At 46.9% G+C, this 27,726-nt stretch overlaps 1 protein-coding gene across 1 annotated transcript; it reads right to left on the reverse strand.

Moving 5' to 3' along the window:
* Positions 1–12,178: 12,178 nt before the first annotated feature.
* Positions 12,179–27,127, reverse strand: LOC311190430 (protein LEG1 homolog; the record flags this gene model as incomplete). Its single annotated transcript, XM_084262339.1, has 6 exons — positions 12,179–12,339; positions 17,249–17,487; positions 17,906–18,039; positions 19,228–19,412; positions 21,407–21,493; positions 26,806–27,127. 6 exons carry the CDS (start codon positions 27,125–27,127, stop codon positions 12,179–12,181), a joined length of 1,128 nt encoding a protein of 375 aa, XP_084118465.1.
* Positions 27,128–27,726: the final 599 nt, after the last annotated feature.

The raw sequence follows: 27,726 nt of genomic DNA on the forward strand, positions 1-27,726 counted from the left end.
CTGTGCCAAATGCCTAAACACCCACTCATGTTACTTCTACCTCAAGAACTCATCAGTCAACCATTTCCCCCCTGTCCTCCCTCCCTTCCTCAGGACATTTATGCTATTTATTGACATCCATTTTTAATTTTCTGGTATATGTGATCTATCAAAATGAAATCTATTGATCCAAATTACTTCAAAATAGAGTCATTAAAGGGAAAAAACGTTCTAATGAAATACAGAAACAGACCTCAACAGTCAGCTGTAGTCTGAGGAGCTCGGTGGTTATTATTTGCAGTGTTTCACCCAGAAAGTTTTTCCACAGCCAAAGCATGCCAGAGTGATGCTCACCAGTCCTCCCTCTGAGCAGAAGGGAGAAGGGAAGAACAGAGACTTGCCTCAGGTCATCACTATGTTAATTTTGATAGAATAAATGTGCCCAGAGGGTCAACGATGTTAACATGACCTCATCACTCCGGAACAATAAGCGATTAAACAAGGGACTTGACTAGGAATGCCAAGCTTGCTATAGCAACAACCATCATTAACATATTTTAACCTTTCATTAAAGATTCAAGAGAAAGTAGGGAAAAAAAACCCTGAAAGCAGTTAAAAACTGTGGCTTTCTTTTTAACAACACAAGTTGCTTTCCTTTTACTGCCATGAGGGGGTTGGGGATTTTTTTTAATGAGGAAAGCCCTCAGTGTGACAGTCTTTTAGAAGGCATTACAGATGCCAGTGGTGGGTTTTCTGGGGTGTGAGAAAAAGAGAGGAGAGAGAAGGCTGATGGCAGTGAACTGTAGTGGCTCTGGTGCTGCTAAGAATGTCTCATCCCATGTCCTTGCAAGCAAAGATGAGATGGAGGCATGCAGAAGTAAAAACAACACAAAACCCAGCAGCAAAACCAGAGAATGCAGCTTCTGTCTCCAGCACTCATTGCCTCATGGCTGGGAAGGGACAGAAGCTACATGGTCCAGACACCTGGAGAGCTGGAAACGAGCGCTGGTTGTCTCAGGACGCAGCTTTCTGGACTTCACTCAAGTGCTGGAAAAGGCAAGGTCTCAGCTGACTAAGGCTTGGGGCTTATTAAATAGGAGCCAAGAAAGGGAAAGTGGAAAAGAGAGAAATGGAGTAGGGAATGAAAAAACCTACCCAGCTGTGTTTTCCTCTTGTCATGAACTCAGCAGCTTGAGGGGGTTTTGTTTGGACTAAGTAGTTTTCTTTGTTTTCGATTTGTACTGATTTCTGGTATGAAATTATTGGTATGAAATGGATTTAGGTGGAACTCTTTGTATTTAACCTTTGCTGCGCTGAGATGTGGGTTCCAGCATCACTGAAAGCCAGAGACCGTGCTGCAAATGCAAACCAACCTTTCTGACCCCACTGCAGCTTCATTGATCCTTTTGTACTGTTTCTCAAAGACATTTCTCCAGACCTTTCATACCACTGACCCTCTAAGCTAGCTGTGCCCTTCATAGCTCCCCTTGCCTCTGGCTGAAAGGCTGAGGCAAACTTTGCAGCCCTGGGGATATTGGAGTGAGGAACCCAACTCCATGACTGGATGTGTATGTTCTCAGTGCTTCTCAAAGGCCCCCTCTTCTTAAGTAGTTTTCAATGTGGATTTTGGGCCATCACCTACTTTGCTAAATCTCATTGTTTGATAATTTTTCTTGGTGTTTTCACTGTACCTGGCTTTTTTGCCAGGGTGCAATCAATGGTGATTACAGAGGAAGGAAGAGTCAAGATGGAGCAAACAAATACTGTGCTGCTCTGGGAGCTGCAATTCGGTTCTTAGAGCTGCAATTCCACCCTTAGCTTGGGCACAGACAGGACTTCAAGCAGCCTGTCTCCAAGCGGTTGTAGGTTCAAAGACCCTAAGGGCAGGGAAGACTGTCAGACAGCCATGATTATCTAGCTGTTCATCCTCATGCACAGGTCTTGCCATTCTCCTAGAGGGCAGCTTAAAATGTGTCTGTGCAGTGCGGCGGAGCTGGGAACAGAGCCCACGGGTGAAGTCTTAGTATGCTGGCTTATTGCCATTAAATATTAATTAAGTTATTAATTAGCCTCCCTCTGGGCCTGCTTCTCTGTTAGCCCAGCCCCAGGCCACACTGGTTGGAAGCCTCTCTCCAAGAAGGAGGCACCTCTTCTCCCATATCATAGAATCACAGAATCACAGAATCACAGGGGTTGGAAGGGACCTGGAGAGCTCATGGGGTCCAACCCCCCTGCCAGAGCAGCTCCCCAGCTCATATTGCACAGGGCGGCGTCCAGACGGGGCTGGAATCTCTCCAGAGATGGAGACTCCACACCCCCTGGGCAGCCTGTCCCAGGGCTCCCTCACCCTCACTGGGGAAAAGTTCTGCCCCATGTTGGTGTGGAACTCCCTGTGCTCCAACTTGCAGCCATTGCCCCTTGTCCTGTCCCCACAGACACTGAAAAGGGGCTGGCTGATTCCCCCTGCATCCCATACGTAAGATACTTATAGACATTAATTAGATCCCCCCCTTAGTCTTCTTTTCTTCAGGCTGAACAGCCCCAGCTCACTCAGCCTTTCCTCATAGGGAGATGCTTCAGGCCCTTAATCATCTTCGTAGCCTCCTCTGGACTGTCTCCAGGAGATCCCTGTCCTTTTTATCCCAGGGAGCCCAGCACTGGACACAACACTCCAGGTGGGGCCTGACCAGGGCAGAGTAGAGGGGGAGGATCCCCTCCTGTGACCTGCTGCCCACACTCCTCTTGATGCCCCCCAGGATCCCATTGTCTCTCTCAGCCCTCAGGGCACACTGCTGGCTCATGGCCAACCTGTCACCCATCAGGACCCCCAGGTGCTTCTCCACTGAGCTCTTCCCCAGCAGGTCACCCCCAGCCTGTACTGATACAAGCGATATCTGCCAGACCAGCAATGCGACACGGGCATCATGGCTGTAGTCACGCTGGAGAATGACTGGGAAAGCTTTTCACTGGAGTCACAGCTTAGGCTGACTAAAGGAGCTCTTCCACCCTGCGTAGGTCAAACATCTCCCTAACCTGCAGAAGCTCTACTGGCAAAAGAAAAATTTACTGATATGAGATTCGTGCACTTCGGCAAAGTTGCTGGCATAGCTCTGTTGGAGTCATATATTAGCTTTATTTTTGCTGTAGTCTTGGGATTGCTGGTATAATTGTTCTGACAAACCATTTCACTCTGCAGACGAGCCCCAACATGCAGCCATTAATTTGACTCAAGAGCTCGTTCACCTGCACTCTCTGTGTAATTTTTAAATTAAAATGCGGAGGTTTCCTGTTTCACCCTGTCATTTTGTTTTGTTTGTTTTCAGAGACATCTGAAGCAAAATAATCCTGAAATTAACTGGAAACAAATGGGAAGCTGTGTCCTTCGCATATTAAGATCGACCGCGACTGTAAGGAAAAGCTGCTCGTGAAAGTGCCCTTCTTGTCTCATGAAGAGCATATGAAGCTGTAATTTAACTATAATAATCCCCTGAGAAACTAAACTGCTTGCTCGTCCTAAATATGAAGTCAAAGCAGCTAATGTCTCATGACCCTTTGAAGAGACAAAGTTCTTCTGTACATATTTATTCATGAATTCAGATATTCGGATGCCAAGTCCAATCCTTCATTCTTATTGCACCTGAAATACCAGTTGATTTTCTGAACCACTGTAGGGCATATGCAAAAGGAACATAGCTTACTGAAATGGCTGTATGGTTGTTTCCTTTGGGTTTTGGGGGAGGGAAGGGTGGAGATAGGAATGAAGAGCTCTCTGAGATGAATGTCCATTTCTTGTAAGTAGTCACGTATGCTTCACGTTAAGGCTCAAGACTGCAAATGGGTAGATCCTGCCATTCTTTCAGGTGATGAGCAGTGCTTTATTGCACAAGCTCTTGCACCAGAAGTAATTGCCCCTGGAAAGCAATACTACCCCTCCAAGAGGGAAGTGTTGCTCAGAACTGGGGTGCCTCAATCAGATAGCATTGCCACCTCCATAACCCCTTACACTGCTTACCTAGGACCACACCAGGGTGGTATATTTTGCTGTTATGTCCAGCAATTTGCTGAAAACACATCCAGGAAGGAAGGACAGAAGTTGGAGTGGAAAGAGTAGCGTTTGTGCCAGCTCTCCCAACTGAGAAAAAGGCTCAAGATTCACTCTTTAAGAGGTCTGGGAAAAGCAGTGCTGAGGAACTTCACCTGCGCCTTGTGGTACCTCATGTTCCCACACAAGCATCTGGGGGAAGATGCTGCCCCAAGCACCTCTCGGAGGGACACCCTCTGCTTACAAAGATCAGCGTCTCCAAGGGCTCAGCAGAGAGCACGTAACCAGTGCTGGTATTAGAGCTGCCATATGCCTCCCTGGGACTGTTGTGCACAGTCACACACAAGCTGCACAGGTAGAGAGTGTGCTGAACATCTTTGGGTGGCACTGGATCCAGTCCTCGTCCTCTGGCAGAGTCTGATACCCATCATTTATGGCATATAAGCACTGGGCAGCACGTGCATGCTGTGTACCTACGAGTGCTAGGGCAAGTGCATACCCCTCTGGCAGTGCTTTGACAATCAGGGAAAACTACTGAGAACTGCTGTGTAAATACAGGATTGACATGCCAAGAGTTGCCAGGCTCACAGCAGCTTGATCAGAGTGGTGTATCCAGAAACCTCAGACAGCTGCACAAATGAGTCAAACTTCCCAGACAGTTTTAGGGTGGCAACAGGGAACGTGTTTACCAAGCCAAGATGCACCATATTTTCAGTCCTACTGAGAACTGAAAAAGCAAAATGCTCACCAAATTGCATTAATATACTTGAAAGAAAAAGTCTCTTCAAGCAAATGTCACAGCATCTTCCAACTTGCCTATTGAAATTCTACTGAATTATTAATTTTTGCTAATGGACATTAATTTAGAAATTCTCAATATTGTCTCACGTTCAATTATTCAAGATAAATGTTCATCCTCATTAAGACCAGTTACAATTGACATATTAAGAATATTGCTCAGAGTGCTTTGATTCCATGCATATGTCACATACAGTTTTGCATTATCACCAGTTAAAACTGAGGCTTGCAGGTGTGTACAAGACCTTGTCCCTGGCTGACACATCACTTGTGGGTATCTGAAATACATTCTAAGCATTTTTCACAAAAAAAAAGCTGTATTTCTCTTTGTAGCAGCTCTAAACAACCTGGTTTGTTATGCCAGCAGATGCAATCTGGCGTTTCAATAAAAGGAATTTGTGTATTTTAAGGACTTTTTTCCTTTTTCTGCTGAACGTGACATTGTCCTCTTGTGGATGTCTTGAAAGATATGATATGTTCCTGTCACAAGTTACCTTTGCTGAAGTACCAGAAGCCTGACTTCTGCAGCAAGAAAGGGGGAGAGCTGGACTGCATTGGCAGAGGGGTGCTGAGAGGTTGAGGGAGGTGACTCTTCCCCTCTGTTGAGCACTGGCAAGGCCACATCTGGTCTGCTGTGTCCAGTTCTGTCTCCCCAGTACAAGAAGGACACAGTTATACTGGATCCAGTCCAACAAAGGGCCGTGAAGATAATTGAGGACTTGCAGTACCTGACACACAAGAAAAGGCTGAGAGGCTAGAAAAGACAAGACTCGGTTGCCCTAGATGTTAGGAAGGGTGTGAACAGGATGGGATGCAGAAACTTTCCCAGCAAACCTAAGCTTCTTTCAGAAGTACTATAAAAGCATTTGGGAACTAATTTGTGAACAAACCCAGGAATTATCCCCCTTTGCAACCTGTTCCCTTTAAAATCACAGAATCACAGAATCACAGAATGTCAGGAGTTCGAAGGTACCTCTGGAGATCATCAGGTCCAAACCCACCTTTCAGAGCAGGATCACCTAGACTAAATCCCACAGGAACACATCCAGGTGGGTTCTAGAGAAGCAATTTCTCTTCTTTGCACAAACCCTGTCACACAGGGAGCCTGGTTCTGCCGCCCTCCTCACGTGCAACAGCCTTGTCCTGTATATTCAACCCCATCGAGTTCCATTCGAGGCAGAATTTACGAATCTTCTAAGTACATTATTAGCAAAGATGTCTCTGGTATCTTCTCCTCAGGCACATGAGCCAACATCCTTTCCAGGGACAGTAGCATTTGCATTTGGGGCTCAGCAGGGAAGAGGCACTCTGTGGCCAGGAAAGGACACCCAGCCTTGCTGCGCAAAGTGGAGGGGAGGGAAGAGGCACGAAGGAAGATACTAGCACAAGGCTTGTGTTCCATGGTTAAGACCTAATGGGCACTGTGATTCCTTTATGCTGTACAGATGACCACAGTGATTTCGTGCTGTTTGCTAATAATACATGCTTGACAAAGCTTTAATGTCACTGTGATCCTTGAGGGACCTGGTTATCGTTCCCAGACACTCCTGCCCAAGAAGCAGACTGCATTTGGGAGGGGAAAGCCATTTTCAGCTGTGACTGAGGAGAATACAAGTGTATTTAAACAACAAGATATTTGCTTTGCAAAAGATTGGCATGAGCTTTTGCACAGACCTGTTAGCTTAAAGGCTTATCTCTTTTAATGCTAAGAAGCATTTCCAGTGTGCTCTCACTGAAGGCCTGCTCAGGAGCAGCTGCTTCCACAGCACTCCATGTGTGCATAAGCCCTCAGTGAGATGGCATTTTCTGTTTGGATGATCAACATGCACATTTTTTATATATCCAGCCTTTGTGCCTGGGAAGATAAGAAGAATCTTCTCCTCCCCCCCCCCCCCCCCCCCATTCTTCTTTAAATGCCAAAAGCTCTTTTGTTTAAACAAAATGTGGCAACAAGCCATTATCTACCACACTCTGCCCAAGAAGAAGCTGCTGTTTATCCGTGCTACCTCTTCACTTGAGGTGCTTGATACTTCTCCTACTCCTCCTAAGAACTGCCCAAGTGTTTTCCTAACATTTGTTTGCTTTGATTTGCCTGTACCTTGTTAACATTTGACTCCTTGACACCATATTAAAACCAATAGTCTCTGAAGAAGAGTTTTCCTGCTTCATGTGCAGGCGACAGGTTATTGCTGGGGTTTGTATGCATTTTCTTCCCTCCTTTTCCAGCTATGCCCGTGTGCTGGGAGTGTGCTTTGCAGTAAGATGTCTCTTTGTTGAGCTTCCTGTCTCTTTTCTTGAGTTTTTGCATTTTTCTAAAGTAGCCCTTTTGGGACTCTTTCTCTGGGGCTGACAAACTGTGTGTGTCTGATCCCGGCGCAGAGCTCCGGCCGCGGGCAGCCTGGGTGGGAGAATGGACCACCCGCCCTCGCCTTGCTGCTGCTGGCCTATCAGCACCAGCAGTACCAGGCTGGGCAGCTCACTCTGGCCTTCTTTATGTTCTCATGTAACTTTGAATGAATCCCTCGTGTGTGTTAAGGGTTGGGAATACGTGGAAACAGCTACATGGTGTCTCGCAGGTCCAGTCCTGAGAGGATTTAGGAAATGCCAGTATGTCCCAGTGCCTTGCCCCCGTGCTCCCCCTGGCACTGTCCCCTGGGCTCTGGGCACAGCAGCTCCAGCAGCCAGCGGCCCAAGCCAGCCTTGGAAAGTGGCAGGGCTGGCTTGGCTCTTTCAGGCTTTCTGTTTTGTAAATACACCAGCTCCTCCCCAGGCCCCCCAGTCCTCATGCTGCAGAGGAAGGGTCTGTGCAGGGCTCAGGGGTTGCCCCACAGGGTCATGCAGTTACCTTGCCAGCAAAGAGTCTTCTTTTTCCACCTTATTCCAGCTACTTGTTTTTCTTAGGTTCAGTGATCACATCTCATGACATCACACAGGAGGAGAAGCAGAAACAGGGTTCCTTCCTGAACTGAAGATTTTCCCCATTCTGCAAGGCAGGGTTATGCTACTGTTGCCTGTCCCACCTTTCCTGCCTCAGCCCTTCCCTGCAGACATATGCACAAGGAGTTCACGTAGCTCTTCTCCACAGCTACAAGTGGTTTGCAGAAGGAAGTGGGATTTGCCAAGGCATGAATCAGCTAAAAACACTAGCAAATTACAATGTCTTTTCCTAGATAAACATGAATTAAATTGAGTCATATTTTAAGTAAGTATAAATGCCTTGTATCATATCTTAATGCCATCCTGCCTCTATTCCTTGTGCTCTGAACCCCGTTTTGAATGACTGTGTGTGCTTCCCAGCTGGAGCATCCCTTTCCAGAAGGTGCAGTCTGGCAGGTCTGCAGCCCTTGGGGTCTCCTAGAGATCCTTAACACCCCCTGCCCGGGGCAGCGCTGCCCTTCACACCACGTGGGTTGTTCTTAAAATGCCTCATGGCCCATTGTGTCTCACCTGTAGTACAGAAGACTATATCCAAAATGAATTTAGGTTCAGATCTACAAGCATATTCAAATACTTAAATCATATAAAAACCATCCTCTTGGGTGTTAGGAGCCCAAATCTCTCTGTGGGTATGGACTGTAAACACTTCAGACTTAAATAGAACAGAGCCCAGCAAGTGCTCTGATGTCCAGCATCACTGCAAAAATGAAATAGTAGTGGGGGAGGTGGTATCAAGCTGGGATTTTTCTTCAAAAATTAAACTGGAGGGAATATCAGACCTTTTTCAGCTGGCAGCTCTTTGCCAGCTCTGTATGTGAAGGCTCAACATGAGGTCTGAAAAAGGCAAGGTGCTCCTCCTGGAGCCACCAAGGCTAGGCTGGGGGAAACGTTGTTAAAAAAGCTTAGCATCTTGAATCTCACCACCTTCCCTAGTGGGAACTGAAGGCCCACAGCTCCCATCACTGCCATGCTTCAATCCCCAAGACACAACTCCTGGTCCATTTCTAAAGCCTCCACCTGACTGGTTGGCATGCTGGGTTAGCAGAAAGCATCTGAAATACATAAACACCCAGTGCTGCATTAAGAAAGACAGCTCTTTTCCAAAATGCCAAAGTATTTCCTAATGTTTCCATAAATCCAGGCAAGGAGATACTTGCTTTGTAAGTGTGCTTTACAACTATCCCCCCAAAGTGCAGCGCTTTGCAGTTGGTAAGTTTGTTTTCCCTGTCTGTATTAACAGGTCTCCCTGTTTTCTCCAAGCACACCTTAGGTTAAATCTAAATAAACCATGGAAAAGGTCACAATTTTTTTTCCCCAAACTTTTCTGGAGCACAATTAACATAATATTTTAACAGCTGGCAGCTGTGGTAATTACTTTTAGATTATACTTAAAGTCTGTTGGAATCTCATTACTCTGATCTATGAACCAGGTAATTAAGGTAAAAACTCCCGCATTTTCTTAGACCTCATTAATGTATTTCCTTTGAAAATTGTTAGCTAATGATGGTACATTAAGAATTTATCCATAAAATGACAATGAATTATTAAAACCTTTGTCCTGGGACATTAAAGGACAGAACAGTGTTTAACCACTCAGTGCCTTGATAATTATTTCTTAATTTGCAGTGCAAATATCCTGCAACTTTGGGGAGAAAGGACTAATCAGGCTGGGAAGGTGGCATGGAAAAACACAAATAATTCACTCTTCTTTTGTTTTCTTGGTGTCTGGCTAATAATTCAGGAGCTGTGGAGACTCCGAGGAGGTGACGTTTCTCCAGCTGCCTGGAGCAGGCTGAGGGAGAAGAGGAGGCTGAGGGGAGACCTTCTCACCACCTACAACTACCTGAAGGGAGGTTGTAGAGAGGTGGGTGATGGTCTCTTCAGCCAGGGGACAGGAGATGGGACAAGGGGCAATGGCATGAAGCTGTGCCAGGGCAGGGACAGATTGGATATTAGAAAAAAACTTGTTACTGAAAGAGTTGTCAGGGCTGGAACAGGCTGCCCAGGGAGGGGCTGAGTCACCTTCCCTGGGTGTGTTCAATAAAAGGGTAGATGAGGTACTTAGGGATCTGGTTTAGCACAGGATGGGAATGGTTGGACTTGATGATCTTCAAAGGTCTCTTCCAACCTTGTGACTCTGTGATTCTGTGAGCTGGGCTGGGGGCTCTAACAGACACCAAGGGCTTGTGCCTGGCTGCACATTCCACATGGAAAGAGGGTGGGGTCCCTCACACGGCTCCTGCAGGAGTGGGGGCACCCACAGCTCCACCCACCCTGTGCTGGGGCTCCCCCTCAGCACAGCCGTGCTGCCCAGCACCACAGTCCTGCCTCCTGGGAGGGTGGGCTCTTCAGGGGAGCCTCAGGAGGTGCCTGCTGGAGGGTTCCTGATGGAAGAGCCCTCGCTCAGCTGCCCCCCAGGCTGTGAGAGCTTCTTTCAGCCGTTCTGGTGCAGGGGGAAAAGCTGGGTCTCCGAATCTCACCCCTAACACCCGTGGAAAATGTCTGGGTGTTGTAGGGGTGTCAGGAAGGGTGTCACGACCACGGCTACAAATGAAATGCAGCGTGTGAGTGCATCTGCCTGCTCCAGCAGAGGAGCACGTGGCACATGCACCTCTCCTGGGTGAGGGGTGTGGGCCATAGTTGCCACCTGAGATGCTACATGCCCCCAAAACTGTGGGGCAGACCTGAAATGGGGGCAAAGCAAAGTTGCTTTCTTTTATTTTGGCTCAGAAGTCTAAGGCTTATGGCATTTCTAACTATGCTGTAGTGCAAGCTGGGACCTGACAGGACGCAACAGGCAGTGGCTGTATTGGCATCCTCTGCTCTCCACTGCAGAAAGCTGCTCTAGCCATGCCTGCTCCCTGGGGGAAGCTTTCATAAGGATGGAGAATCCAAGCCAGCATATTTCCTAAGAAACTTCAAGCCCTGGCTGCCTGCAGGGCAATGTCCCCACAAGCTCTGATGCTGAACTCTTGTAATCAATTCCCAATATGCATTATCACCCATGTTGTTGTGGTTTTGCCCCAACCAGTAACTAAGCACCACGCAGCTGGTGACTCACACCCCATCCCCCCAAGGGGATGTGGAGGACAATGAAAAAACCTACCTCATGGGTTGAGATAAAGACAGTTTAATAGGATAAAAAAACAAGGGAATGATAATAGTAATAACAATGACAATGATTAGTATAACAGTAACCATAATAATACCCAAGAGATGCACAAATGCAGTTGCTTGCCACATGCAGAAGCTAAATAACCCCATCCTGATGCCCACCCTGTTTCCAGCAGCAATCCTGCCTTCTGGTCAGCTTCCCCATTTCTGTGGCAGGGAATGTCCCTTTGGCCAGCCTGGGCCAGCTGTCCTGGATGGGCTCTCCCAGCTGCTTCTGCACCTGGCAGGGCTTGGGAAGCTGAAAAGACCCTGGATTACTGTGTAGGCACTGCAACCACCCAGCAACTACTAAAACCAGCATGTTGGTAACGTTAGTTCTCACCCTAAAGCTAAACCACAGCACTACATCCATGGCTAGAAAGGAAATTATCTCAATGGAAAGCAGGACAACCCAGAAGAGCAGGGTAGTTACCTGTATTTAGGTGTGGCAGGAGCTGGGAGGACACACAGTGTGAACATACACATCTGATGTATGACACGCTGCAACAAGAAGACTTGGACATGCAGGAATGGAACAGCAACCTGTGGCTACACAGTCCACATCATAATTGCATAAATCGATGGACAGATCAATGTTTTCTTGAGGTAAATTAAATTAATCAAGTGCCAGAGATCTCTGTTGGTCATGTAATAGCTGCCACAGAATGAGCTCATTTGCTTCAGGACTCCTTGGGACTGGCTCTGCAGTACTGTGAAGCACGCACTCAGTGCAGAGCAGCATACCAAGGGCATCCATCTGGACTCAAGTTTTTCATCTGAAGAGCCTGAAAGCTTCAAATTTAATTGAGGCTGGTCTGTGAAATAAAAGCTTCGGTGGGGAATACTCGAGGCATTGGGTTTGGACCAGAACTTCAAAGAAAAGCTTTGAATGATCATCTGCTTGACCATCAAGGAGCTGAGTAATTACATGTCTGGTGGGAAACCTGTACAAAGGGGGAAATCACAATCTGAAGCAGAATATCATTTGCTTTTTTTTTTTATTTCATCTCCAATAAAGTTGCATTATTTATAAAGTCAAAAAAATATGTAATAAAGTAAGATTTTCTGAGAGGCGTTTTATTTATAAGGAAATGAGTTAAGCAAACGATCTAATTAGGAAAATTAAGGATAAAAATACTGATTCAAGATGGGAGAGAGGCACACACATGGCTGCTCAGGAAATCCTGCTGTAAGGAATTACCAATGCCAGGTTACCAGACACGTATCTGCTAAAAGAGTAAATCAATCAGTGTTGGAGCTGCTTTTTATCTAGAGACTGAGCCCTGTCAGATGTGCTCCTGCCCACTCATCACGTATCCCCGCGGGGTCAAACTTCTCACTCGAAGCCAAGGCTTGAATCAGCTTTCTGCCCATTTTTCTTCCTGATTCAGTAGACATCGCCCTTCGCCAGAGCTTCAGCAGCAACCCTCCTTGGGAAGAAACACAACATGACACTGGCAGATTAATGCAGAGCACACACAGCTCGTGGCACACAGGGGATGGAGCACACGTCTGGCAGCAAACACCCACCACTCACTCGTGGATGCTGAAATGTAGACAAAGCTGGAGCGTGCCAACGGGGTGATAATTGCCTACAACTCTGTGGGGAGACACAGGCCATTCATTCAGCTCAGGAGCCTTTGTATTGATAGGCAACTGGGCTTGCTCCCTTGTCACTGATGTTGTAAGTCCAAATGATCGAAGACACGTGTTAACGTCTTGTTCTGCAACTGCAGGCAGCTTAGAATCATAGAATCATAGCATGGCATGGGTTGGAAGGGACCCCAAGGGTCACAGAGCTCCAACCCCTCTGCCACAGGCAGGGACACTAACCTCCAGGCCTGGAGCTACACAAGGCTGCCCAGGGCCCCATCCAACCTGGCCTTGAACACCCCCAGGGACAGGGCATCCACCACCTCTCTGGGCAGCCTGTTCCAGCCCCTCACCACTCTTTCTGTAAAAAACTTCCCCCTAATATGTAATCTAAACCTTCCCTCCTTTAGCTTTAGTCCATCCCCCCTTGTCCTGCCATTATCTGCTCTTTTAAAAAGTCGAATCCCCTCCTGCCTATAAGCTCCCTTCAGGGACTGGAAGGCTGCAATGAGGTCCCCCCACAGCCTTCTCTTCTCCAGGCTGAACAAGCCCAGCTCCCTCAGCCTCTCTTTGTAGGGCAGGTGCTCCAGCCCTCTAATCATCCTTGTGGCTCCTCTGAACCCTCTCCAACAGTTCCACATCCTTCTTGTATTGGGGGCCCCAGCTCTGGACACAGGACTCCAGCTGGGGCATCCCGAGGGCAGAGCAGAGAGGGACAATCTCCTCCCTGTCCCTGCTGCCACCCCTCTGCTGATGGAGCCCAGGATCCCATTGGCCCTACGAGCTGCAAGAGCCACTGCTGGCTCATGTTAAGTTTCTCATCCACCAGAATCCCCAGGTCCTTCTCAGCAGGGCTGCTCTCCAGGAGCTCTTCTCCCAGGCTGTATCTGTGTCTGGGATTCTTCCAGCAACACCTGACACTTGGCAGTGTTGAGCCATAAGCTTCATGGCTTATGAAGCAGCAGCCTGGTAATCAAGCTAGTCTTTCTTCCTACCCTGAATCAACCAAGAATTCGCCCTTCTGCCAGCTAAGGCTTTGAGCTAAAGGAGCAAATGATCCTAATAGTGTGATCCAGGCAATGAGCAGTGGCTCGGTAGGAGGTATGCCTGACCAGCCCGACATTGGCACCAGTTTGCCAGATGGGCATTGCCTGCTCCTCCAGTGCTGACCTTGATGGTGAATAAAGGGCCCACAGATGAAATCTGAGGAGAAAAACAAAAAAAGTCTACAGGAAAAACCTAGAGGAATTCATTGTCCTGCAAAACATGCTTTTGTGTAAAACTGGCAGTGCTGAAGAACTGCACACTGTCTATGAGGGAGATGAGGAGTTAAGAGGAGAAGGCGTCAGTCCTCTTCCCTAGGAGGACCACAGAACAGGTGAGGACAATAGGGGAGGTCTTGATTAAGAAAGCATCTGCTATTCCACCTTTGGGTATCAGTGAGGGGCAGAGCATAACATATAAAGCTTCTGACATGGGTCAAGAAGCTCTAGAGGCAGCACAGCGCTCTCCCAATACAGGTCCCTCCCCTATGGCAAGGGAGGCAGCTAGAGGGAACTAAAGCGTAACCCAACTCTGAATCAAGACATCATCTCTCACTCTGGGTTGGACAGGGTCCCATCCTAAGAGCTACTGAGACCCTCTGTCGGCTGTTGAAGTTAGCAGCACTAGAAGAGGACTCCCCATCTCACAGGGTGTATTTAGAAGTTTCGGGAATCTGACTACAAAACCAGGGTGTCACACTTTGCCCTTTGAGTTTTGCAGCACTAAGATACAGAGTTTCAGGTCCCTGCTGGTGCTGCGGACCCAGACCCAAGTCAAATTTCTTTTACAGCTCCTTTTCTGATCTGTGAAGATGTCACCAAGTCGAGTTTAATTCTCAGCTGACCTTCCCCACAGACTCAGGGAAATCTCCTGCCTGCAGTGCCAGGGATCTAAGCTGCAGACTTCATTGTGGCTGCACCTGCATGATGCTTCTTCATTTCCCTACCATGGTCAGCACCCAGCGATCCCTCATCTGTCCTGCTCCCTTCTTGCTGCTCTGCTGGCCGTGCTTGTCCTCGCTGTGCCCCCCTCCCCTCCTGGAAGCTCCACCAAGCAGCACTGAACTGTGTCACAGGCTGCGAGTCGTGGGATGGAGCTGTTAATATCCTCATTCAGACTATCAGGCTCCCCTCATTCGGTGTGGAAGGAGTGAAGGAAGCGCTCTCTGATGCCAGGATGCTCTCCTGTAGCACTGAATAGCTCCCTCAACCAGCCTTTATTGCTGTGAATACAGCCAGTGAGAACATTTTTACTGAGGTGGACAGAGAGAAGGTCACAAAACAAACGCCATGGCTCCGGGTATCAGTTTTCCACTGTCTTTGCATATTCTGTTCTCATGTAAAGATTCTGAATGACTTTCCCTCTCCAAGGACAAACTAAAACACCCAGCCCGGCAATACCCGCGGAGGAGCTGGCAGCGCAGATGAGAGCAGTTCTGGGTCTCACCGCTGGATGGGGATGCGCAACTTATTTTAGTGAACGCAGGAGCCAGAATTGTCTAAGGATACGGGTTTGCTGGGACAGGTGCTATTCTATGTTAAACCAAAGACTGAAGGGAAAAAAAACCCAAACAAACAACAAAACAAGCCTAAAACCAACCAAAGAACCAAAACCCAGGATGCTTGTGGACGTGCAAGTTGTTCTTCATCATCATAGAATCACAGAGTCATAGAATCATAGAATCACAGGGGTTGGAAGGGACCAGGAGAGCTCATGGGGTCCAACCCCCCTGCCAAAGCAGCTCCCCAGCTCATATTGCACAGGGCGGCATCCAGACGGGGCTGGAATCTCTCCAGAGATGGAGACTCCACACCCCCTGGGCAGCCTGTCCCAGGGCTCCCTCACCCTCACTGGGGAAAAGTTCTTCCCCATGTTGGTGTGGAACTCCCTGTGCTCCAACTTGCAGCCATTGCCCCTTGTCCTGTCCCCACAGACACTGAAAAGGGGCTGCCCATTCCCCCTGCATCCCCTGCTTAAGATATTTATAAACATTAATAAGGTCCCCCCTTAGTCTTCTTTTCTCCAGGCTGAACAGACCCAGCTCACTCAGCCTTTCCTCACAGGGGAGATGCTCCAGGCCCTTGATCATCTTCATAGCCCTTCTCTGGACTCTCTCCAGGAGATCCCTGTCCTTTTGATCCCAGGGAGCCCAGAACTGGACACAACACTCCAGTGGGGCTTGACCAGGGCATCTGCCTGTTTTCTTTTTCCCTGTAATGACATCAGCTGATCTAGTAACTTCATTTACAGCTTTAATGGCTTCAGATTTAACTGTAAATGCTTATGGTGAAACACAAACAAGAGCCCTGAATGCTTTTGAAATTCCTGTGGAAACTGGAGGGAAACAGTAAGGTCACCTGCTCAACGAATGATGGGCTCTCTCTCTGCATGGTCAATATCCCACGCCTGTGTTGACTCTGTGGTCTGCTCTGGCTTTAGCTGTGATGTTTTATTGTGAGTCTCTGCACAGTGTTCATAATGTTGGGTACCAAAACTCACAGAATCACAGACCTGCAGGGGTTGGAAGGGCCCTCTGCAGATCACTAGTCCAACCCCCCTGCTAAAGCAGGATCATCTGGATCAGGCTGCACAGGATCATGTCCAGGAGGGTTTTGAGTATCTCCAAGGAAGGAGGCTCCACAGCTTTTCTGGGCAGCCTGTCCCAGTTCTTTGTCACCTTCAGAGTAAATAAGATTTTCCCTCATATTGAGATAGAAATTCCTGTTCTCCAGTTTGTGTCCGTTGCCCCTTGTCCTCTCACTGGACACCACTGAGAAGAGTCTGGCCCCATCCTCTTGACACCTGCCCTTTAGACATTTATAAGCATTAATCAGATCCCCTCTAAGTCTCCTTCAGCTCTCTCAGCCTTTCCTCATACAAGAGATGCTCCAGTCCCCTCACCATCCTCATAGTCCTCTGCTGGACTCTCTCAAGTAGTTCCCTGTCTTTCTTGAATGGGAGAGCCCAGAACTGGACACCATACTCCAGAATGTGGCCTCACCAGGGCAGAGTAGAGGGACAGCATAACTTCCTCAGCCTGATGGCCCCACTCTTCTTCATGCACCCCAGGATCCCATTGGCCATGAGGGCCAACTGCTGGATCAGGGAGAGTTTCTTGTCCACCAGGACTCCCAGAGCCTTCTCTGCAGAGCTGCTTCCTAGCAGGCCAGCCCCTAACCTGCACTGGTGCCTGGGGTTACCCCTCCCTAGGTGCAGGACCCTGCACTTGCCCTTGTTTAATTCCATGGGTTCCTCTGCAGCCAGCTCTGCAGCCTGTCCAGGTCTCACTGAATGGCAGCGCAGCCTTTTGGGGTGTCGGCCACTCCCCAGTTTTATGTTGTCAGCAAACTTGCTGAGGGTACCCTCTGTCCTCTCTGGACACAGGCCTCCAGCTGCTCTCTGCAGCACTTACCACAACCTGCTGGGCTCTGCCATTCAGCCAGTTCTCAACCCACCTGTCCACTCATCCAACCCCCACTTCCTAAGCTCACCTATGAAGATGTTATGGGTGGCAGTGCCAGAAGCCTTGCTGAAGTTAAAGTAGACAATGTCCACAGCTCTCCCCTCATTTACCCAGCCAATCATGCCATCACAGAAGGCTACAAGATTGGTAATCAATGTGCTCATGTAGGGAAATGTGTAGAAATAGGGACCAAGATATTAAATATCTGGATTACAGACATCCATAGGTCAAGCTCATACCGGTTAATTGATTTGCTTTGTGAAGAACTCTCAGTGAAAGCAGGACTCTGTTTTGCTGTGGGCTGAAGTCACTAATAGATGGGAGGGCATCCGATTCAACAAGCATCCTCTGGGGCAGGAAGGCCTGGAAGTTGTTTGTGGTCTGTAAATCCGTGGAGAAGTGTGTGGCTGCAATGAAGTCTACACCGTTAGCCCAGTCTTCACCAAAGTTTGCTTCTGGGTGAGAGAGATATTTTAAGCTGAAAGAAATTCAAATAGAAATGTACCACACACTTGAAATCCACTGCAGAACACACAATCATTTAGCCCAAAGGTGTTTTGTTTAGTATAAAATCCCGAGCAGTCCTTGTGCCACAACCTCCTTCAGCAGTTAACATGCAACTTCCCTTGGTGTCTCTGCCTCTGCCCAGGCTAGACACAGCTCTTGACTCAGACCCTGCCTCCTGGAGAGGCATCAGCATCTCATTTTAAGCCCACAGCCTGCCTGCCCAAGCAGCCCAAGCAGCCATCTCTTGCCAGTCATCCATCTGAGATAATGGAAGAGCAGATCCTAAAGACTAGAGACCTAAAGCAAGAAAGCTCATGAGAGCCTTGTTGGCACACTGTCCTCCCAAAGAGCCATGCAGATTTCCCTTGACACCCCTCTTGTCCCCATACCTGTCCCGGAACTTGGGCAGTGCGTGAGCAATGGAGGCAACGTGTGCTGTCCACATGAAATGGAGAGCATCATCCAGACTGAAGGAGGAGAAGGTTGCAGGGCTCGTGGTGGTGTGTTCTGTAGACAACAGGTACTGCAGCAACAGGAAGGAAAAAAGGCAGAAAAGTGGGGTTAAACCTGATTAATTTTTCGGACTTACACACACCTGACAAGAGAGTAAGTTTGCAAGCTGAGGGAGATTTCTTCTGAGTAGTTAGAATGTGCTGCTTTATAGGTAACTAACTCCTGACACAGGGAGGCAAAGATGATTAGTATTGATTTATAAAGTGAACACATATCCCCACCGACATTAATGACAGTTGCCAGGGTTTTTTCCAGGTTTTACCCACATAATTTAGGTTTTCTGTCACAATAATTCAGTGACCTTTTGTAACTGAGTGCCATGGATGATTCTCTGCTGAAATACCTGATTCCTTGAAAACCTGTCTAGACTTCTGGCCACAACTTTCTGAAGATTTTCAGAACATAAGAACATGATCCTCAGTGGTTATCAGGTTATCATTATGGCTATTTGAGGAGCAGATCTTTTACAGTAACTACTGAAACATACTGCTTAGGGGAAATAATCATAAGAAAACAAACCCAGTTCTGCTGCTGAAAACTCTGCCTTCACTCATGGTTGCCAAGAGGGACTTGTGATTTATATTTTCTGATCATTACCAATTATTTGACTATGAAAAAAGAAGTTGAATATAGAAGTCTATGTATAAAACTAGTACATATTGAATCTATGAAGTAAGAAATATTGTCATCCTTGGGATTAAGGAACAGTTGAATGAGGAGGAAAGAGAATAACTCCTTCCATAAATCAATTTCCTCATTTTCAGTTGTTTAGATGTTCAAAGGAACAAATGAACTCTGTAATACAAATGCAAGACCACTTCTAAAGGGTAAAGTTCTATCTGGAATGCTTCTTTTGCATTGTTAACAACAGCAGTGTAAGATGCACACAAATGCAACAGCAAAACTGTCTCTTGGCACGGACTCCAAAATGCAGATTTCTCTTACAGGGAGGCAAAAGCCTATATACAACCTGTAAAAATTCTAGCCTTCTTACCTCTGACTCACCTTGTGTCACGTTTTAATTTGTTTCTGCTTCTTCCTTTTATATGGAGCTGTCACTGAAAGCCACCCAAGCTCTCTGAACCTCACCAATAGCAGCAATAACAGTTTAAGTAAGTTTAATCTGGCAGGTAATATTCTGGCATAATTTCCTACAATATATATATATATAAAAATTAAAATTAAAGAAAAATATTACTTGAAAATAGGCCTTCCACTCATCCATGAGCTGGGGAATGCGCGACCGGCAGTCGGCAACGCTGTAACAGAAATCAGCCCTTCTCTCCTCTGGCGGCGATACCTCTACCTCGTAGGGCAGCTGCCCAAAGAGACCAGCCTCCACGGCCCCCAGAAAGGGTATGACAGCCAGGTAGTAATTCATACCTGTAACAAGAATTAAAAAGGAGGAGTTGTTAACCAAAAAAAAAAAAAAAAAAACCAAAGACAAATTCCCTCATAGGAAAAAAGAACAGCCTCCCACACCACAAGCAGCTGGTAAACCTGTGGTCAGCAGTGGGATGTATGTACTGAAATAAGCTAATGATGGTATCTGTACTAATTTAGATACAATTTGTAATATTTATTTATATGTTGTTTTTTAATAGTAGGTCTGGGGAGGTGATTGTGCCCCTGTACTGGGCACTGGTGAGGCCACAGCTCGAGTGCTGGGTGCAGTTCTGGGCTCCCCACCATCAGAAGGACATTGAGGTCCTGGAGCGAGTGCAGAGAAGGGCAACCAGGCTGGGGAAGGGGCTGGAGGGCAAATCCTTTGAGGAATGGGTGAGGGAGCTGGGGATGTTCAGCCTGGAGAAGAGGAGGCTGAGGGGAGACCTTCTCACCACCTACAACTACCTGAAGGGAGGTTGTAGAGAGGTGGGCGATGGTCTCTTCAGCCAGGTGACAGGAGATGGGACAAGGGGCAATGGCATGAAGCTGTGCCAGGGCAGGGACAGATTGGATATTAGAAAAACATTTGTTACTGAAAGAGTTGTCAGGGCTGGAACAGGCTGCCCAGGGAGGGGGTTGAGTCACCTTCCCTGGGTGTGTTCAAAGAAAGGGTAGATGAGGTACTTAGGGATCTGGTTTAGCACAGGATGGGAATGGTTGGACTTGATGATCTTCAAAGGTCTCTTCCAACCTTGTGATTCTGTGACTCTGTGATAATTTGGTTATGGCATCCCATCTTACACACTATTTACTATTCCTCCCATGATCCTGACAGAGGACACCTGCCATTGTACAGGAGGATAAGGTGCTCTGCTACACCTACCGGGAGTGATGCCAACAGCACATACGGCTGAGTTAGCTCACAGCTGGTGCTTCAGTAGAGTTTGTCACTTTACCTTTTCTCTGCACTTTACCTTTTCATTGCCTAGTGCAAAGGTGGTTCCGAATTTGATCGTTCTCCTGTCACATCTATGATACATACTTTTACACATGGAATTACTGTGTGTCTCATAAGAGAAACCAGCTATTAACTTGGTTAGCTCCAGTTCAACAGGGCTGCCTGGCAATGGCCTGAATTATCAAAAGTACACAGGAATTTTGGGTATCTCCATTTTGGGGGAGGCTTTAGAGATATTGAGGAAAATACTGAAAACATCAGTGATACTGATATTGGAAGTTCAGATCTGTCTTCAGTTTGTTGCTACTTATTGGATCAATGAAAAACACAGCAAAACAAAAACCAGGATTTCAACCTATTTGAACTCCAAAGCCAATATTAAAGTGAACAGAAATTGTTGCACACAGCTCATGTACACCAGGTCAGAGTATTAACTAAGTTTCTGCTGAATGCTTGAAAGTCTGCTACATAAAAATTGTCAATATGATGAAGCTAATGAAGTTATTTTGATATAATTGGCACAAAGTCTCCCCTTATTTCATTTTCTGTAGCCTACTGACCATAGTGAAGTTGTGGATGTGCAACTGAACACAGAAAAGTCCTCTCAGATTTGTATTACCAAGGGCAAGGGTGATGAAAGAACCACAGAGACTGCTGCTTGGCATACACTAAGCTTAGTTTGAAGTACACCCATCTGAACTGGACAAATCTGCTCTGGAGTAATTGGAAACTGCAACTTCTACAAACATTTTCAAATGTAGATACCTGTCATGGTGTTTCCAACTCCTTTTTCTATGTGTTTGTGCACTGTAAACATTGCTAAGGCTTGCAGATTCCCATTCTTTCCCTTCCTTGAACAGGTTACCAAAGCCAATGAACTCTCCTTTATTCACACTCAGGTGCATTGCCACACGTTTTCAGTGGAGAATTGAAACGACTCTGTAATGTAGAGCTCTAAGGGGAAGAAAAACCCTGAATTGCCTTCTTGGGCACTAATCATGTTTCAGAGAAGAGTACAATAGCATATACTTACAGGCCCACCAGCTTTTTACAGATATGCACAGGAGGTCTCCATCTTCAGAGCCACAAGGAGTCGTGCCAGAGGGATCTGCTAATCTGCCTGCATCGGATAAAATAACACACCAGGTATTCTTCACACAAGAAATCCCATCGAGATGAAAAACATATATAGGAGTAAAGCATGTAGAATTTTGCTCCAAGAAGTGGAGCAATTACTGCTGTTTTGCTTCATAAACTGCAGTTCTTGGAGCAGTTGAATTTCTCAGTCGATACCTCACGCAGAGCGCGGTAACGTGATTGCGCTTTACGGTTCCATTCGTTCCTCCCTGTGAATGTATATTGAGGATCTATAGAGCTGTCTGAAAGTAGGACATCACAGGGACATTTTTATGCTATAAATATACATGTGCATACAGACACAAACACTCACATGGCTGTGCAGGGTTGCTAGTGTAGGAGAGCCTCTTAATGAGCAGAATACCATGAATTAAATGTACTAGTGATTGTCTCACCTAATTGGGCTGTGTGATACAGAATCCCTTCCAGTCTAATGATGCATACAAACATGGCCTTACTGTGAAGCTAGGCATGCAGACATTGTTGTGTCTGATTAGCAGGGTTTTCAAGCCTCTGTGCCGTGGCAAACATGCAGGACATTTCCCAATGACTCCTGACAGCACGTGGGGCGTATTTTACTTTAAGCACGTGATGTGGAGAAATTGCCTAATTCCCCAGAGCGTCATGTACACGTACATTACGTGGTAATTAGTCATGTAGTGAGTCAGGAAGTCTTGCTTTAAATATATGACATGAAATTACTGTGGTCAGGTCCAATGACTTGAGCTTTTCTAGAAGCTCCCAAACTCAGAATCACAGAATCACAAGGTTGGAAGAGACCTTTGAAGATCATCGAGTCCAACCATTCCCATCCTAAGCTAAACGATATCCCTAAGCACCTCATCAACCCTTTCTTTGAACACACCCAGGGAAGGTGACTCAACCCCCTCCCTGGGCAGCCTGTTCCAGCCCTGACAACTCTTTCAGTAACAAATGTTTTTCTAATATCCAATCTGTCCCTGCCCTGGCACAGCTTCATGCCATTGCCCCTTGTCCCATCTCCTGTCACCTGGCTGAAGAGACCATCGCCCATCTCTCTACAACCTCCCTTCAGGTAGTTGTAGGTGGTGAGAAGGTCTCCCCTCAGCCTCCTCTTCTCCAGGCTAAACACCCCCAGCTCCCTCAGACACTCCTCATAGGATTTGCCCTCCAGCCCCTTCCCCAGCCTGGTTGCCCTTCTCTGCACTCGCTCCAGGACCTCAATGTCCTTCTGATGGTGGGGAGCCCAGAACTGCACCCAGCACTCGAGGTGTGGCCTCACCAATGCCCAGTACAGGGGCACAATCACCTCCCCAGACCTACTGGCCACACTGGTTTTGATACAAGCCAAGATGCCATTGGCCTTCCTGGCCACCCAGGCACACTGCTGGCTCATATTCAGCCTGCAGTCACCCAACACCCCCAGGTCCTTCTCTGCCTGACAGCTCTCCAGCCAGTCTCCCCCAGCCTGTAGCGCTGCAGGGGGTTGTTCTGTCCCATGTGCAGCACTCTGCACTTGGCCATGTTAAACTACATCCCGTTGGTCTCAGCCCATGGGTCCAGCCTGTTCAGATCCCTCTGAAGAGCCTCCCCACCCTCAGGCAGATCAACACTTCCCCCTAGTTTGGTGTCATCTGCAAACTGACTGAGGGAGCTTCAATCCCTTCAGCCAGGTCACTGATAAAGATGTTGAACAAGACCGGACCCAGGACTGAGCCCTGGGGGACGCCACTCGTGACCAGCCTCCAGCTGGATTTGGTTCCAACTCTCCCCTGCAGAGCACTAAAGTCTCTGACAAATCAGCAGAATGCCAACGTTGTCATTTCTGTCAGGTTAGAACTAAACCTCATTACATTCTTTAAAAACTAAACCACATTTTCTGGTACTTTTTACTGGAGGAGAAGGGATGATCATGAACCATGTGCACACAGATTATCCTAATTATCCTCTCTAGCTGACTTGTGCTTTGGGGCATACTGGCTGCTCAGGTCTGTATCTTTCAGTGGCAGAGCACTGGGAGCATTAAGTTGCAGTGGTGAGGAATTGAGTTCAACAGGATTTATTATTTTTTTATTATTTTTTTAATATATATTTACAGAAAGTGTTTTTCCTCCAAGACTCTACTTTGACACAGGGCACCAGAAATAGGCAGAAGCAGTTCACTGGTGAGCTAAGGGGATGGATGGGAAGGATAAAGGAAAAGAAAAAAAAAAGGAAGACAACATGTTGCAGAAGAATTGCACAGGAGATTTACCAAAGATGGACAGCCCAGGTGTTTTGGGAAAATGAAGAGTCCCAAGCAGTATCAGTCGTATATAAGATATATCTTATATTTAAGATACACATGAATTACTTGAAGCTGGAAGTATTAACCTGACATCCAGGTCTAGACTCCAGGCATGGCCTCTCTTTATCCTCCTATTCCCTGTGCTTAACAGGATTACTATTTCAGTCCTCAGGTCTACACATGCTATGCCAGTCACCACACTGACCCTGCCTCCCAGCTGTGGGTCATCAGCAATTATGTGCAACCTCATCAGCAAGATTTCTTTGCTATTGTTTATGACCAGGTTGTGAATGAAAAATCTACATGCAGCTGTTGTGAGGAATGATGATTGAAGAACTCTGAGCTGTAAACTGCCCCTAGTGATGCTCATCACTAGACTGTCCTTTAGCTGTTCCCTGACCAGACGTGAAATTCCCCTTTTCATTCTTACTATTTAAAGTGTTATTAAAACTTTCATGCTACACTTTGATTATATAAAATCTCTGGAGAGATTCCAGACCCCTCTGGATGCCTATCAGTGCAATATGAGCTGGGGAGCTGCTTTGGCAGGGGGGTTGGACCCGATGGGTGCTCGAGGTCCCTTCCAACCCCTGTGATTCCTATGACAAGGAGGAACTACATTTCTGAACTTTGGTAAAACATCGATCATACCATAAAGGAAAACATTCAGCTGGTCTGATACAGTCTACCTTTGATGCACTTTTTCTGTTTAGCTCTAGGTCTTTAAATGTTCTTTATTCTATAGTTACATTAATGTCTCATCTACTGCTGATGTAAAATAAATAGATATTTTTGTGCTCTTATCCCATTTTTGTCTTCTTCCTAAATACAGGTAAAACCTTTCCAACTTTTCAGGCATACAGTGCCACCTGAATCTTTCTTAAAGTCCTTGCTCCTGGATTTATACTTTATACATCAGTTCTCCCAAGTGAAGGTGGAGAGTATCCAGATTCCTCTGTCTGTGCAGGTAGGACTATTGGTTTAGCTCCATCTCCCAAGCGACAATTTCTGCTTCCACAATCTCATCCCTATTATCTGATGTCTCAACATCATTGTCTCTACTGTAAATTTAGACAAATCACTGATTTAATTGTATGCCCACGTGCAGATTACTGTGATTATGTGCAGTGCTCTTACTAAACAGTAGCATGACTTTATGGTTTATATAAGACCACATCCATAAAAATATTTTCTCAAGCAGCACAACATAACTTTCATGGCCAGGCAGCATTGTTCATGCAAAAAACTGTGTCGTGTTTTCAAGGATCTGCTGTCTTGCCCTCAAATCCTGCTGTTGCTTGCCCAGGTTTGTTTTGTTGATAGGCAAATGCTTCAATCATTCCCCACTAATCCAGCCAGGTTGCCTATCTGCACTAGGTTAGCCAGTTACTAACCTCACTTCTGTACACACCATGTCTGCCTTTCCCCTTCATCCACTTAGCCACTTCTCACTTTTTTTACTGATAAATTATTTCTAGCCAGGTAACATTTCTCTTTCTACTATTTTTTCAGTGTACTGATGATGTAATATCAACAATCTATCTCCTTGACTAAGGAGCAGCCCTATGACTCTTTGGCAGGTCACAGTAAGTCATTACCTGTATGTGCAACCAGGAAACAAACCTTTCTCTCTCCCACTGTGCCCCTCCTTTCTATTTGGGCAGCGTTACTGCAACCAGCCACATCTTCACTTTGTGGATGAGGCCACCCTACACAACTAGGTTGTTCCAGCAGGTTACCACTGAAGCAGAGCTGCATCCAGTCATCTTTGCCTCTGCTTCCCACTGGGTCAACTCTACTGCTGCACCAGCCATCCTCCTCATCTTCTTTCTTTTCCTATACATAAACATTCCTTGCCTAAACTCCAACAGAATTCTTGCTGCTGCCTGTTTGCCAGCCAGTTGCCTACTGCTTGGATTTTCCTACTTCACCTCCTTTTCCTTGTTTTGACTTGGCAGTTAACTTTCTATTATGTGTGACTAAATGCTGGCAGCCTTCCTCCACCACCAGCTGCAGCACCTCTGCTTCTTCCAAACAGACAGCTCCAGCCAAACCATCACTTCACAAAACTACAGACTTCAACCAATAAAGGAACCAAGAGGCAGACAGATGTAGTTGCTTATGCCTTGGTACTAACCAGGGTTCCTGAAAGCACCACTACTCCTATTCCTTTCTTTCCACCTCTCCCAGTTAGAACAAGGCAAGACAACTCCAGCTTGGAATGGAAAAGCTTCACTGCAAGCTGCGTGTGAAGCAGCACATGGGAAAACATGTTCTCTGATAAAGCCCTTGATAAGATACTGCAGCCTTAGCCTCAAAGGACCTTTCCCTTGTGTTCCTGTGTCTGCTTCCCTGGTGTGGCCAACAAGCAAACAAGAATGACCCCAGATAACAACCAGTTTCTGTGGGATGAGCCATTAGAGTCTGGACAGAGTTTGAAACAAACAGCAGAACAATCTTTAATTTTTGAAAAAAAAGAACAAAAAACTTATTAAGAAAATAATAAGGCTACTCCTAAACTGAGCACAAATAGCAAATGGAAGCAAATAGTCAGAGGAAGAGGTGAACTTTTGGCTGTCTGTGTCAGAAATTAAACTCCAACCACCAAAAAGAGATTATAACATTAGCAACCAAAAAAAGGCTCTGAGTTAACAACTTCAGCAAGGCACTGCAGAGTGCAGAACTCAAGGGTCTACCCAATGGGATTCAAAGGAACTGGAAATATTTTTTCAAAGACTTTCAGCTAACTGAGATGTTGCCCATCTGAGCTGCAGATCTGGAGTCTGAGCAGACCTGTGTTGAGCCATGCCTGCTCCTGTTAGGAAGTTTAACAGCTATTGCTCAACAAGGCAAGGGTGTTCCCTCTGTTCAGGGTTTCTCTTTCGACATGGCAGCTTAGCTCAGTATGTCAAAATTTGTACTGTCTGAGGCTCTACTGGACTGGAGAGGCAGAAACCTGGGAAAAGATGACCCAGAGTGGGTCTGGTAAAAACGTAGCTGTTCCAGCAGCTTAATGACCTAACTCCTACCTGTATGGAATTGCCACCCATGCTGCAGTGGTAATCCCCAGAGAATATTGCCAACATTTCGGGATCCAAAGGCAGAAAAGTATTTGGCTGAAGAGTTGAGCAAGCTCTTGTACAGTCCCAGCCGCTCCCGATAGCTCCAAGCATTGATCACAGTTCTGTTGTCCTTGACTTGGAAATCCATCAGGCTCTCAGGGGCAAGGTCCCACAGAGGGGGATAGACATCTTCTCCCGTGGCATCTTTTCCACTCTGTGCTGTGGCAGTTGCTGGACTCAGGGTAATGGTCACCAGAAGAAGAGCATGTAAGCCAAAGGAGGGCTGCATTGTGAAGGTTTGTGACCCAGGTGCTTGTGGCTGCAGGGCTTTTTATCATGCAAGGTGAGGGCTGGGCAAAAAAGGGTGACTCAGACCACAGGTCTCCATCTCCCTCCCCTCTTCCCAATGACCCACAAGCAGCTGACAGATTAGCAACTAGTGAGTAATGCTCTGTCCTCCCCATGGGAGTACTGTGCATGGGACCTGTACTCCCCATGGGAGTAGCAGCAGATTTTGGCAGGGGGGAGAGGCCCTGGGGAGGTTAGGTTAGGGCTGAGGTGCTGAGCAGGGAGCAGTGGTGACCTATGGCAGGCACTGCCTTTGGCACCTTCATCTTTCAGCCTCGGAACAGCTGTCTGCACCCTTCAGATCTTGGAAGTGTCAGAAGTAGCCACAGCAGCCTGGTTGCAGGCCATGTGGCACCTGGCTAGCTGTACTTTTACTGTTGGATTGCTTTGGATAGAGATGGTCATTATAAAGACCTCAAGTCTCCTACTAAACCTTCCCAGCTATTGCAGACTCCAAAGGGATTAGGCCTTGCCCCTCTGTTGATACCATCAGTGTTGAAATTACCCTCTGGCAACAGTGAAGCTGTCCAGCTACCTTCA

This window comes from Gallinula chloropus (assembly GCF_964237585.1).
Source record: "Gallinula chloropus genome assembly, chromosome: 3".
In the NCBI taxonomy this organism is placed as follows: Eukaryota; Metazoa; Chordata; class Aves; order Gruiformes; family Rallidae; genus Gallinula; species Gallinula chloropus.